Source organism: Neolamprologus multifasciatus, chromosome 23 (assembly GCF_963576455.1).
Source record: "Neolamprologus multifasciatus chromosome 23, fNeoMul1.2, whole genome shotgun sequence".
NCBI classification, from domain to species: Eukaryota; Metazoa; Chordata; class Actinopteri; order Cichliformes; family Cichlidae; genus Neolamprologus; species Neolamprologus multifasciatus.
In genome coordinates, this window is record NC_140460.1 from 494740 (window position 1) to 508970 (window position 14231).

A 14231-nucleotide genomic window follows, 5' to 3' on the forward strand; every position below is an offset into this window, starting at 1 on the left:
GAGTTTGTCCACATTTCATCAGGCAAAGCTCGTCTGTTGGACATCTTCACAGGATCGAGACATCAGAGGCTGCTCGTCTTTCATCTTCAGAAACAGCGACAGCAAATACAACTAAATATTTGTTCCCACACCGACTCGATGTTTTACCTGTTAAACATCGTAATGAACGAGCTTCTGTAAGCTGAGACTGGCTTCTGTGGACCACGTTCTCCTCCTCAGTGATGACAGGTTATTTTCTGTGCCCCACAGAGATAATCTCTGCTGATACAGTTTCACTGGCACATGGGACTGTCTGTCAAACTGAGGTTACACAATGCTGCTGCACCGGCTTTCTTCTTTTTGATGAGGGATCCCCACAAATCTGAGCTAAAAACTGTTAAAACAAAAGCATAAAGGCTGAAGCACGGTTGGCTGCTAGGCTTCGACCGTCTCATTGTAATAGTTCCAGTATTTGGTTTTTGGGGCATTTTGAGCTTTTCAGATCCTGGTTTCATGCAGCCACACAGACCATATTCAATTCAATTCAATTCAATTCAATTTTATTTATATAGCGCCAAATCACAACAAAAGTCGCCTCAAGGCGCTTCATAGATACAGAGAAAAACCCAACAATCATATGACCCCCTATGAGCGGCACTTTGGCGACAGTGGGAAGGAAAAACTCCCTTTTAACAGGAAGAAACCTCCAGCAGAACCAGGCTCAGGGAGGGGCGGGGCCATCTGCTGTGATTGGTTGGGGTGAGAGAAGGAAGACAGGATAAAAGATAAAAGTGGTGGTCAAAAGGTTACATACAGTAATCACGTCAGAGTAATTTGGGGTTTTAATGATTTCTTTGAACTTTTAAAAAACAAGAATTGGTTTGGATTTATTTTGTGTTTTCCTTAATACCCCCCCCCCCCCCGCCCCGCCCCGCCCCAAATAACATTAGGTTAAATGTCCCTTAGCAAAATCTATCCAACCATCGTGAAATTGAGGATTTTGGAGGGTCTCCAGTGCTACTCACAGCAAAACAGCCCCAGAGCATAATGCTACTACCACCATGCTCGACTCCTTTGGAGAAGGCATTTGGTTTGTCTGTGTGTGCGCCTGCAAATGTCAACTGCACTGTAAGGCTTTGATTATGGAGCAGTGTCTTCTGTCTTGGTCGGGATCCTCTCAGTCTGTGTAAAGCTTGTTTTCACTGTGGACGGTGACGCTGGTGTTCCAGCGGTTTCGAGTTCATGACAAACTTTAACCCTGGTGGTTTCTGGGCTGTTCCTGACAATTTCCTCTCATCGGAGGGCGACAGCTTGGCTGGTGGTGACATTTCCAAATAACTGGTACTTTTGTCCAGTAGTTTGTGTTTGATCTGCAGTTGTTCTGATGTAGCTCTATGATGCTTCTCTGATGGACCATCCCAAATCTTCAAATTTACTGACTATGTTTAAAAGCTGGTTCTGCAGCAGGAAACCCAGCAGGCCGTGATGAGTGGTGAAATATGCAGCCAGAGTTATGCCTCCAAAGGTGTCTTATGAAGGTGGGACTTGATTTGATTTTACATATTTGTATGTAAACTTTGACCCTGTGTGGATGACAGAAAATCCTACATAAATTCAAACTTGTTTTGTAAAGATTTTAAGGATGTATGCATCTTTCATGACCTGTCAGCATTAACAGTGGAAGAAACCACCTCTTTCCTGTTTGACGTCTGTAACAAGTGGGTCGGGGTTGCACAGAGCAGGCGATTAAACCCCATCAGCCTCATGGTGCAGAGACTCATCTGATGCTGTTCAGTCATTTTGGTCTCATTGTTGAGAGAAAATGCTGCAAACCTTCTGATGCAATGCAAAGGTTGCTTTAAAATAAGGTGAATCTACGTTTTATTGTCACGTTTCTAAGCTGGTCAAGCCCTCATTGATGCGCGGTGGAAAACCATCAGAGACACTGGGACACTGTTTACATTCTGATTGTTTTTCATGTTCCAGTGATGTCGAGCATAAGGTGCCCTGCACCATTAAAGCCAAAGCTATCTTTGCCCTCATACTGACAGAAGGCTATTTTGGAGGTTAGTGTGTGGGGAGAGATATGTCAGCTGTTCAGCACTATGCTCCATAACAGCAGGGAAAAAAGAGAAAGCACTGTAGCCTGTCAACTTTGGGAACTGGGATGCACAAGGAGGCATGGACGCGCTCTTTGGTGGATTGAATACATCTTGTTAACCTTAAAGCTCTGTGAGAAACAGCAGTCCCAGGATCAGTGACCACGCTGGAGGTTTCATCCAGCTCGTGTTTGTTTTGGAGAAAGTAGTTTTGCTTTTTTGAAACTGGTGCAGAAACAGTGTATGCAGGCATGTGTTCGTCCTACAGATCACCTGCTTAGTTTGAGCTGGTGCATTGGTGCAGGTAAGCTCATGTATTCTTCTTTCATTTGGAAATGTGTATAGAAATGATACTTTTTATTTTTGCAGTTGAATATAGCCAACAAGAAATCCTGTTGAATAGAGGAATATTATATAGTTGAATTATATTGCAGAGTTGTATTGAGCTGGTTTGCTGCTATTTTTATTTCTATGATGTTTATTTTGCAGAATCGATTTTAAGGCTTATGATAAAATATCAGGTAATCTAGATAACTGGTTCCAACGACAGCGCCGTGTGTGACGCATCATAAAATACCATTTTAGCTGGTAGGTAATGTAATGGAGCAGACTGGCCTATGCTTGCAGTGCTGCTGGGAGGAGCTGGCGTGTTTGATGATCTCAAATATCAATCGGTCATCGGTCGATCGCTTGTTGGCTTTTCAGAGCTTTCCCTTCCTCTGAGTTCGGCTCATGTTGCCTTATGGAGGTTTGATCACAGCTGAGTCTATATTGGTGGTGATGAACTCAGCCAAGTGCGGTGACAGAGATTACTCTGCTCTTCATTACTGACTGGCACGCCATCACAGGGATCAACAATATGAGACACTGATGCCGTGTAGATCCAGTTTGATGGCGTTACCATTTTGGACGTTGTGGTTTGATGGTTAGCCTGAAAGGAATTAATCTGTTTTTGCAATGATGTCCAAAAGATTTAAGCACTTATGCAGAAATCAGTAATGTGAACCCCTGAACTGTGAGCTGAATGAGTTCGTGGAAAAGCTGATTTCTCTTTTTGTAACACGGTTGGACAACATATCATGACTCATGATGTCAGGTACGTTTGTGTTTGCAGCCTGCTGACTGAGAAAACAAACTTCTCCAGTCAAGAACAAGAGACATGGGAGACAATAAGCCTGGAGGAATAGTAGCAGCTGCAAGTATGTTTATTTCTAAACGCATTTGTACTTTTTCAACACCATGAGTCAAAGGCCTTCAGGCCTCTAACGCCGCCTGTGTGTGTTTGTTTGCCAGAGAAGCGTCTGCAGGTGGTGAAGGGATTGGACGACGCAGAGGTCTCAGAGTGCGAGAGCTGCTCCTTCGAGGTATCTCTTAACCTAGCCTACATAGAGGGCGTGTGGATGAGGGATGGGACGCGGCTCAAATCTAAACCCAACTGTCGCATCAGCACACACGGGAAGAAACACGCCCTCTTACTGAGCAGGGTGGCGTTGGGAGATGCCGGTTTGTTCTCCTTCCAAGCTAATGGCATTCAGACCTCAGGCCGACTCACTGTCAGAGGTAATGTGACAAAACTACTCGCATGCTCACAGGATTGAATGTTTTTATATGGCCCAGACCACCTCTGTGTTAGACCCCAAAATCAGGTCAGTGACTTTCTCCGGGGCTTCAATAACCTGAACCACTAACTCGAGGTTCATACGTGTTTTTAAGAGGCTGTAGTTTCTGCAGTGAAGTGAAACGTCCAACACCTGCTGGACAGACGGTGTTGTCTTTAATGCAAGGTTTCTTTTTTCCATTAAAACTAATCAGTGTTATGAACCCAACAAAGCTACGGAGCCGCAGAACATACAGTCACAGCGTCTTTCATTTTAGTCCGCTCAGGTGATCGTGGCTCAAGAGTCGGGAGTTTGTCTTGTAATCGGAAGGTTGCCGGTTCGAGCCCCGGCTTGGTCAGTCTCGGTCGTTGTGTCCTTGGGCAACACACTTCACCCGTTGCCTACTGGTGGTGGTCAGAGGGCCCGGTGGCGCCAGTGTCCGGCAGCCTCGCCTCTGTCAGTGCGCCCCAGGGTGGCTGTGGCTACAATGTAGCTGCCATCACCAGTGTGTGGATGTGGCTGTGTCCCAATTCAGGGTCTGCAGCCTCAACGATCCTCGAGGGCCGCGTACTCAAAGACCCGCTAAGGCCGGAAGTGCGAGGCTTGTGAAATGGGACGGTCTAGCCTCTGTTGCGCTGCCCAGGTTGCCTAGCAACCATGATACTAACAGCTGGAAACGTTTCATACAGCTTTGTTTGACAGAAATGAAGGAGAAAATCTTCTGTTCATTTGTTTGTTTCTACATGAGCTTTGATCATTCTCTGATTAAGCTCAGCTATTGAACGGCGTATATTTTAAAGTAAAGGCTTTAAAACCAAGTTAGTACAAACGTCACTAATGTCACATGACTTTGCCGACATGTGGCCAACAGGAATGTTTTAATGTTCTTCGTTATTAAACATTTGCACATAAATAAGTGACATAATATTCAGTACTTACTTAAAGTTTACTCTTCGGGCGCCCCTCATCCGCCGTTTTTTTCGGCAAAATTATCCACACCCACCGCCGCGCTATGCATTCTGGGATATGTTGGGCCACGAAGTCTACACCGCCACATCCTTAAAATTCAGGGAAATGAAGGACGCATTTGAGGGCCGCATTTCAAGCAGCCTTCGAATTGGGACATCGTCGCGTCGCTGTGACGTAATCGGCCTTAAAATGCGGCCTTTAAGGCTGCAGACCCTGAATTGGGAAACAGCCATTGTGTGTGAAGGATGACTGGTTGTGTAAAGCGCTTTGGGGTCCTTAGGGACTAGTAAAGCTATACAAATACAGACCATTTAGTTCAATAAATAAATAATGATATGGAGTAATATGTCAGCCAATGTTTTAGTGGCAAAAAGCTCTCTGTGGTTACTTTCACTAAGTTTCAAGTCATAGTGTGGATATTTCCTGCCAGCTAGGGACATTCACATTGTGAAGGAGCTGGAAGATGTCGACACAGTCGAGCGTCAACCTGTAACCTTCGTGTGCGAGGTCAGCCAGATGGATGTGGATGGTCGGTGGTACAGAGATGACTGCCGGATCCGTCCTGGGGACAGCATCAAGATCAGACACCAAGGTAAAAGATCAGTTATAGCAGGAGTCCTGATTTTGGGGGAGCTATCCTTGTAGTTGCTTGAACTGATGAGCCTGAACCATCAGGGGAACTCTGAGAATTAACCGAGGAAAAGGTAATAAGCAGAATAAAATACTTGTTTAATGTGATTTCAGGTGAAACTCATTCTCTGTCCTTCAAGTCAGTCAGACCAGAACATGCAGGGGAGATCAGGTTCACGGCAGAGCGGGTCTCATCCTGTGCAACCCTCATGGTACAAGGTGAGCCCCGAGATTCACTCCTCACACTGGGCGTGAAGGAAATCCTGATAAACACACAAGAAATATTCTTATAAAACAATAAGATCATACAAACCTGAGTTTATTCTTCCACTCTCAGAGCTTCCCGTCCAAATAGTGCGTCCTCTGAGAGTAAAAATCGCCATGTATCGCCACCGAGGTCTGCTAGAGTGCCAGGTCTCACGGCCTAATGCTGAGGTCAGGTGGTACAAGAACAGGAAGGAGCTGCTTCCCAGCAGGAAGTATCAGCTAATCAGCCAAGATATCTACAGGCAGCTTGCTATCAATGATGTCTGCTCGTCAGATGAAGACACCTACACGTGTGATGCACAGGATGATAAAACCTCCTGCCAGCTCCTGGTGGAGGGTGAGGTTCCCACACTTATCAAATCAAACTATGATGTCAGGAGCTGTGCAGTAGAGGTAATATGTATTATGCTGTACGTGCAGAGCAGGCTATCGCCATAGTGCGGGGGATGACATCGGTGGAGGTGATGGAGCCAGAGCCTGCACTATTCCAGGTAGAGACCAACTTGAAATCAGGGAGGCCACCAAAGTGGACGCTGAACGGTGAGGTCATGGAGCCATGTGCGGCAGTGGACGTCGACAGGGAGGCCACCCTCCACAGCCTGTGCTTCACCTCCACAGAAAGCTCCATGTCAGGCCCGGTGGTCTTTGTAGCTGGCAAGAGTCGTTCCACCGCTCAGCTCACGGTTAAAGGTGAGTCTCCCACCCCGCCTCAAGCTGATAACATTCTCCAATGAAATAATGGAAATACGCTGTCTTCCCTTTTAGAGCGCCCTCTGCAGGTGGTCCACCACTTGGATGACGTGGAGGCAAAAGAGAGCAGCTCTGTGACTCTGAGCTGTGAGTTCGCCCCATCTCCCAGGGTGGTGCGCTGGTTTAAGGGCCGCACTGCTCTGAAATCCTCTAACAAGTACAGCATGAAGAGGGAGGGGAAACGAGCAGAGCTGACCGTCCACGGGCTGACGGGGATGGATGCGGGACAGTACCGCTGTCTGGCTGGAGGGTCGCAGAGCTCGGCACATGTGAAAGTAGAAGGTAGGTTCAGTGTGGTGCAAACGTTAATACGAAGCGTTTTCAGGACACGTTGATGACTTGAGCCTTTGTGTTGCAGTGCGGACACTGAAGTTGATCAAACACCTTGAACCGGTGCAAATGGAGGAGAATGGCGTCGCCACTTTCTCGTGTGAACTCAACTACGTGGTGGCCAACGTGGAATGGCTCCTCAATAATGTCCGGCTCTATTCCAACGCCATCAACAAGATCCGCCACATGGGCACCATGCACAGCCTCACGATCAACAAGCTTCGGCCACAGGAGAGCAGGGTTACCTTCAAAGCGGGCCTTCTCACTGAGACGACCACCTTAAAGGTCAAAGGTCAGTGACAGAAGGAGTGGCTTCGATTTCTCAGAAACATAAATTGCAATAATAACAACACAAAGACGAACCTGTATTGTGTCCCAGAGTGCCCAGCAGTGTTCCTGAGGCCTCTGGAGGATGCAGCTGGAGAGGAGCAAGGGGAGCTTTGTCTTCAGTGTGAAATCTCCAAAGAGACGGCGAGCCCTGCGTGGAAGAAGGACGGTGTCGTTTTGACAGCTGATGAGAAACACGAGCTGCTCCAGTTTGGGAAGTCCATGGCTTTGATCATCCATTCACTGAGCAAGGACGATGCAGGACAGTACACGTGTGATCTCGGCACCAGTCAGACCAAAGCTAAAGTCACAGTACACGGTGAGTAGTAGAAGAAGAAACGCCATTTCTAATATGTCTGTGAAGGTTCTCAGTCATCCAGGTCATCGTAGTCAAAGGAGCTTGCAAAGAAAAGCGTCTGGACTTCTTTAAGTTACTTGAAGACGTTTCACCTTCATCCGGTACAGTGCAGCGAGGAATGCCCAGACCTCTACATTGGAGAGACCAAACAGCCACTTCACAAGCGCATGGCACAACACAGAAGAGCCACCTCCACAGGACAAGACTCAGCTGTCCATCTGCATCTTAAGGTCAAAGGTCACTCTTTCGAGGATGCCAATGTTCACATTTTGGACAGAGAGGACAGATGGTTTGAAAGAGGAGTGAAAGAAGCATCTATGTCCACTGTGAGCGACCATCTTTGAACAGAGGCGGTGGTTTACGACACCAACTGTCTGCCATCTATAATCCAGTTTTGAGATCCCTCCCCAGACGCCTTAACGCCCACTCACATCCTGGGTCATCTGACCTCAGGAAATCACATGATAAGGTGGGGCCAGGTTTCACAATGAACTCACCCTAAACTCTGGCTGATTGGGACCCACACCCAGTTCCACACCTTGGCTCAGGCGATTAGAGGATCATCAGGGGGTCCTTTGTCCCTCTGTGGGGGGAAACTCCCACTAGGTTTATATCTGGGACTCTCCACCATTTGACCTCAGAACTGAAGAAGCTTCTCGGATGAAGGTGAAACGTCTTCAAGTAACTTAAAGAAGTCCAGACGCTTTTCTTTGCAAGCTCCTTTGACTATTTCTAATAAGCTCTCAAACCAGAGGGTGAATTGTTTTATGAGTTTATCAGTAAAAGCTCTTGTATTTCTGAATCCTCAACCATTTAAGATTTAAATAAGGTCATTATTTCTTTATTCTGCACCATGTTTAATGAGTGTTGGTGGCATTAAACCTTTCTGAGATCTCATCCACAGTTAGTATAGCTTTCAGCTGATATATGTGGTCTTTCACTGATTGCATTTATTTACAGACTTACACATTACAATTGTCCAGCGTTTGAAGACGACGGCGGTCCTCGAGGGAGACACCTGCACTTTTGAGTGTCTCCTCTCCCATGATCTTGACGATAAACCTTCCTGGACCATTAACGGCCAGCTCATGGTTACCAACAGCCGTGTTCGGCTCACCAACAGCGGCCGCATGTATACGCTGACGGTTAGAGATGCGTTACTTACCGACGCTGGAGATGTGGTCTTCACAATTAAAGATCTAACCTGTAGGACCATGCTTTTTGTTCAAGGTACATAATCTTTCCTAAGATATGGTCATGAGAGTTTATACACATTATACATATCCTACACTGTAAATTGCTTCAAGATGTTGAGCGAGCCAATGGGCCTTTTCGCACACAGAGAAGCCAGTGCACATCTTCAGGGACTTGTTGAACGTCAAGGCCGTTCCTGGTGAGGATGCAGAGCTGAGCTGTGAAATCACCAAACCAGAAGTCACCATCCGATGGCTGAAAAACGGGCGTCTGATCAAGGAGAGCCCCAAGTATGAGATGAGCGTGGAGAAACATCTGGCACGGTTGGTGATCAAAAGCACCACCATCCGAGACTCTGGAGAGTACTGCTGTGAGGCCGAAGGCGTGGCCTCCCGTGCCAAGCTTGAGATCAGAGGTTTGACTTTTCATTCGTTCTTGGTTTTATAAAGGTAGCAACCATTTACAGGTAGCAGTAAAACACAAGTTGCAGCAGATTGAAAGGATCGATATTATCTCCATGCTCATATGTCTTTGGGTTTTTATGGCTGGATCGGCTTTACTAAGCTTTTTCATTTCAGAGTTACAGCACACATTTGCCAGGGAGCTGAAAGACTCTCGAGCAGAAGAAAGAGGAAAGGTGACCCTCGAGTGCGAGACGAGGCAGCCAGCCAAGCGCGTGACCTGGCTGAAGGGCTTGATTGAGCTGCGGCCTGGAAGGAAGTATGTCATCAGGCAGAAGGGAGTGGTGCTGTCGCTCACAGTCACCTCACTGGAGAAATCAGACACAGATATTTATATATGTGACGTTGGCACCATGCAAAGCCGGGCACAGCTGACCGTGCAAGGTGAGTGTGGATCGTTTAAATTAAACCATATCAGGCGGTGATGGGAAATACTGTAAAACAAAGGAACCAACACACTGGGAGAAATGCTAATATGATGAGTGCTGTAATGCATGTTGCTAGCGTTTATCATTACTAGAGGTGGGAATCACCATACATCCCACGATATTGATACGATATTATCACGATACGATATTATCACGATACGATATTATCACGATACGATATTGTCACAATACTTAACGCACGCTACGATATTATCACGATACGATATTATCACGATACGATATTATCACGATACGATATTGTCACAATACTTAACGCACGATACGATATTATCACGATACGATATTATCACGATACGATATTATCACAATACAATATTATCACGATACGATATTATCACGGTACGATATTATCACGGTACGATATTATCACGATACGATATTATCACGATACGATATTGTCACAATACTTAACGCACGATACGATATTATCACGATACGATATTATCACGATACGATATTATCACGATACGATATTATCACGCTACGATATTATCACGATACGATATTATCACGATACGATATTATCACGCTACGATATTATCACGATACGATATTATCACGATACGATATTGTCACAATACTTAACACACGATACGATATTATCACGATACGATATTATCACGATACGATATTATCACAATACAATATTATCACGATACGATATTATCACGCTACGATATTATCACGCTACGATATTATCACGCTACGATATTATCACGATACGATATTATCACGATACTTAACACACGATACGATATTATCACGATACGATATTGTCACAATACTTAACGCACGATACGATATTATCACGATACGATATTGTCACAATACTTAACGCACGATACGATATTATCACGATACGATATTATCACGATACGATATTATCACGATACGATATTATCACGATACAATATTATCACGATACGATATTATCACGGTACGATATTATCACAATACTTAACGCACGATACGATATTATCACGATACGATATTATCACGATACGATATTATCACGATACGATATTATCACGATACGATATTGTCACAATACTTAACACACGATACGATATTATCACGATACGATATTGTCACAATACTTAACGCACGATACGATATTATCACGATACGATATTGTCACAATACTTAACGCACGATACGATATTATCACGATACGATATTGTCACAATACTTAACACACGATACGATATTATCACAATACGATATTGTCACAATACTTAACGCACGATACGATATTATCACGATACGATATTGTCACAATACTTAACGCACGATACGATATTATCACGATACGATATTATCACGATACGATATTATCACAATACAATATTATCACGATACGATATTATCACGATACGATATTATCACAATACAATATTATCACGATACGATATTATCACGATACGATATTATCACGATACGATATTGTCACAATACTTAACGCACGATACGATATTATCACGATACGATATTATCACGATACGATATTATCACGATACGATATTATCACGATACAATATTATCACGATACGATATTATCACGGTACGATATTATCACAATGCTTAACACACGATACGATATTATCACGATACGATATTGTCACAATACTTAACGCACGATACGATATTATCACGGTACGATATTATCACGGTACGATATTATCACGGTACGATATTATCACAATGCTTAACACACGATACCATATTATCACGATACCATATTATCACAATACTTAACGCACGATACGATATTATTGCAATTTTTAAAAATATTTTGCGATATTCAGATTCTGTACATAAAGGTAAACTTTATCAATATTCATTTTATCTAATATCAAAGTCTCACACTCAGTCTTTCTCTCATTTCAGTTTTATTGTTGACAAACTGAACGGTTTGTATTACAGTCTAGTCCAACTTAACTGAATCAACCATCTGGTACAATTATAGCTATTCTGAACTATGCAGTTTATGAAAACTATGCAGCCCCTTCAGCAACTGAAGAATTTGAAAGTAAATTAAAACAAAATATAATTTTACATTAAATAAAAAAGTTTTAAACTTAATTAAAATAAAACATGTCTTAAATTAAAATAAGTAAACTGTCATGTTTATTAAACACATTTGGACAGTGAAGGAATGTCAGGATTCTTGCTCAGAAAAAGGATCAACATGCTCTGAAGTCAGAGCACAAAAACCTTTTTGTAACAAAATATTGATTTCTGCTGTCCCTGTATCCATACATTATTAGCAAACAAAATATCACCATGCTACACAGTATCGATTTCCCCCACCCCTAAAAGTTACTGAGTAAAATGTTGGTGCTGATCGGGTCATGTTTGCTGTAAGTCTGTAAGAGTTTTGTCTTCTCGCAGGTCAGAAGGTGGTGATCCTGGATGAACTGGAAGATGTTGAGTGTCTGGAGGGGGACACGGTCACGTTCAGGTGTCGCATCTCTCCCAGTGACTACGCTGGGGCCAAGTGGTACTTGGATGAGACTTTGCTTTATACCAACGAGCTCAATGAGATCCAGCTGCTTTCCGGAGGCTTCCACACCCTTACCTTTAAACAGCTGGCCCGTAAAGACACCGGCACCATTTCCTTCGCAGCAGGGGACAAAAGATCGTATGCCTCGCTGTTGGTTCGAGGTAACGCTGAGATCTTTGGGTTTTAACGTGCATTTTTTGTCACGTCTTACATGTGCTGTGCTTCATCTGATACCAGAAAGGCGTCCCACCATTTGTAAGTCACTTGAGGACTGCGAAGCCATCGAAGGAGGTGGTTTGATTTTGTCCTGTGTGACCTCCAAGCCGTGTCACATCCTGTGGTATGTAACGGAGCAAAGGTGATTTTATTTCCACAGTGTTTTTAAAGGAGGGAAACCTTCCTCCAAACGGACAGAGCAGTGGAGCAGCCAAGGGAAAGCACATGAATTAAAAACTGTATAATTAAAATATCATTTATTATATTTAAACAGTTAAAAATGTAAAATGAATTAAAACAACCCTGGCCATGGGACAACACAATAAAAAAATCAATAAAACACAACATTAAAAGTCCAGTGGCGTCCGCCACTAAGAGTCACTAAGAATTAAAAATCCAGTGAAGCGGTGCAGGAGGGAAACCCGGCGGCGTCCTCGCCTTCCTCCCCGCGTTCTGCGCCCCGGTGCGCTAAAGAAAGGAGGCAGCGGCAGTTACTACTCTTTTAGACAGCTTTCATTCATTAAAACGGGACGAGTCAAAAGACTTACCCCGGGTGGGCAGAGCTCTCAACTCTGCCCACCGATTCTTTGTAACCGCCAATATATCGGCACCGGCGTGTCCGCCACCTCTAATTTCCCGCAGACGTGTAATCTGGCCTCCTGTTGCTGCAGCAGTCAGACCGCTCGCTCCGCGTCGCTGGCGCTGCATCTTCCTCCCCGCTTGACGCCACGCTCCACCAGCCTTATGTGTCACTGAACACTCTCTGTAAATTACCACTCCCTTTCCTCTCAGGTGTGTCAAATTAGTAAAACGGGGAAAAGGGAAAAGAGTCTCTCCAGCACAAATTGACAGATGCAACCAAAACATGCAATATAAAAAATAAATAAGCACACTTCACATTAAAACACAAGTAAAACAACATCCGTCCTTCCCTGGATGACAGGTACAAAGATGGCTGCCTCATGTGGAACTCCTCGAGATACTTCACCAGTCGTTTGGGGTGCGAAGCTCGGCTGACCATTCGAGAAGTTTGCAAAGCAGATGCAGGAGTGTACGAGTGCAGCGCTGGCTCTGTTACGACCAGGGCCGCGGTCGCTGTCAAAGGTACCGACAGGGATTTATTCGTGCTGTGGGTCGAACATCTCTGGTAGATTGTATATGATAAATGATAATAAGTAAAGATGTCTTCATTGTCACTCCTAGCCATCCCAGCAGAGTTCATCCACCATTTGAAGCATGTGGAGGCCAAAGAAGGAGAAGCTGCCACCCTGACCTGTGAGTACTCTCTGCCTGGGGTCCACGTCCACTGGAAGAAAGGTTTCGAGAGCATCAGGCCAGGAGACAAGTACGTGATGAAACAGAGGAAGACGATCAACTCTCTGACCATCAAAGCCCTGAAACCCGAGGACGCCGGACAGTATACCTGCCAGTGCAGAGACCACCACACTACAGCAAGTCTCAAAGTACACGGTAAAGCTCTGCATCACACTACGAACTCACCTGACTCAGCTTTACCAAAAACGTCTTCTTTCTTAGTATTTACAACATGTTTCACATCCATTGTGAGCTCATGCAAGTATAAAAGGAGCAGTGCAGTTTTATCTGCAGAAATACAGACGCATGCAACATGCAATAATTACTGTGCACTGATATATGACAGTTAGCCACACACAGGTACAGCTGCTAATGCAATAAACTATCACACAAAGCTTTCATCTTCTTTTATTCACGTCTATATCTATGATGTCACTCCTTATTTCCCAGCTGTTCCTATCACATTCATGCAACAACTCAAGAATATGCAAGCAGAAGAGGGCAGCAGCGTCATCCTGCGCTGTGAAATCTCCAAACCTGGGATCCCGGTGGAGTGGAGGAAAGAGGACGAGGTGCTGAAGAATAGTGTGAAGTACCAGATAAGGAAACGGGAGACCACCCTGGAGCTCCTCATATGGAAACCTGTGCCCGAGGACGGTGGCGTCTACAGCTGCGTGTGTGCTGATCAGACGACGTCTGCCACCGTCAAGATTACTGGTAGGAGTTTATTTACCGACGAGCTGATAAAGGAGTAATTATGAGGCCATCTGTGATTATTAACTGGTCT

General features: G+C 44.6%; 1 protein-coding gene across 6 annotated transcripts in view; it reads left to right on the forward strand.

Annotated features, from left to right (window-relative positions):
• Positions 1-943: 943 nt before the first annotated feature.
• The window catches only part of obscna (obscurin, cytoskeletal calmodulin and titin-interacting RhoGEF a), a 60078-nt gene continuing 46790 nt past the window's right edge, over positions 944-14231 (forward strand). For 3 of the 6 annotated variants that reach the window (XM_085152149.1, XM_085152151.1, XM_085152152.1), the window contains exons 1-18: positions 1871-2382; positions 3193-3277; positions 3372-3638; positions 5076-5237; positions 5390-5494; positions 5613-5879; positions 5963-6232; positions 6308-6574; positions 6651-6914; positions 7002-7268; positions 8268-8537; positions 8650-8916; positions 9080-9346; positions 11803-12075; positions 12152-12254; positions 13074-13234; positions 13334-13600; positions 13895-14161. In XM_085152149.1, coding sequence (XP_085008275.1) covers positions 3238-3277; positions 3372-3638; positions 5076-5237; positions 5390-5494; positions 5613-5879; positions 5963-6232; positions 6308-6574; positions 6651-6914; positions 7002-7268; positions 8268-8537; positions 8650-8916; positions 9080-9346; positions 11803-12075; positions 12152-12254; positions 13074-13234; positions 13334-13600; positions 13895-14161 — 3784 coding nt within the window. In that variant the 5' untranslated portion in view covers positions 1871-2382; positions 3193-3237. Of the gene's footprint in view, positions 1848-1870; positions 2383-3192; positions 3278-3371; positions 3639-5075; positions 5238-5389; positions 5495-5612; positions 5880-5962; positions 6233-6307; positions 6575-6650; positions 6915-7001; positions 7269-8267; positions 8538-8649; positions 8917-9079; positions 9347-11802; positions 12076-12151; positions 12255-13073; positions 13235-13333; positions 13601-13894; positions 14162-14231 lie in introns of those variants that run through there. The other 3 variants (XM_085152150.1, XM_085152154.1, XM_085152155.1) reach the window with 3 other exon arrangements.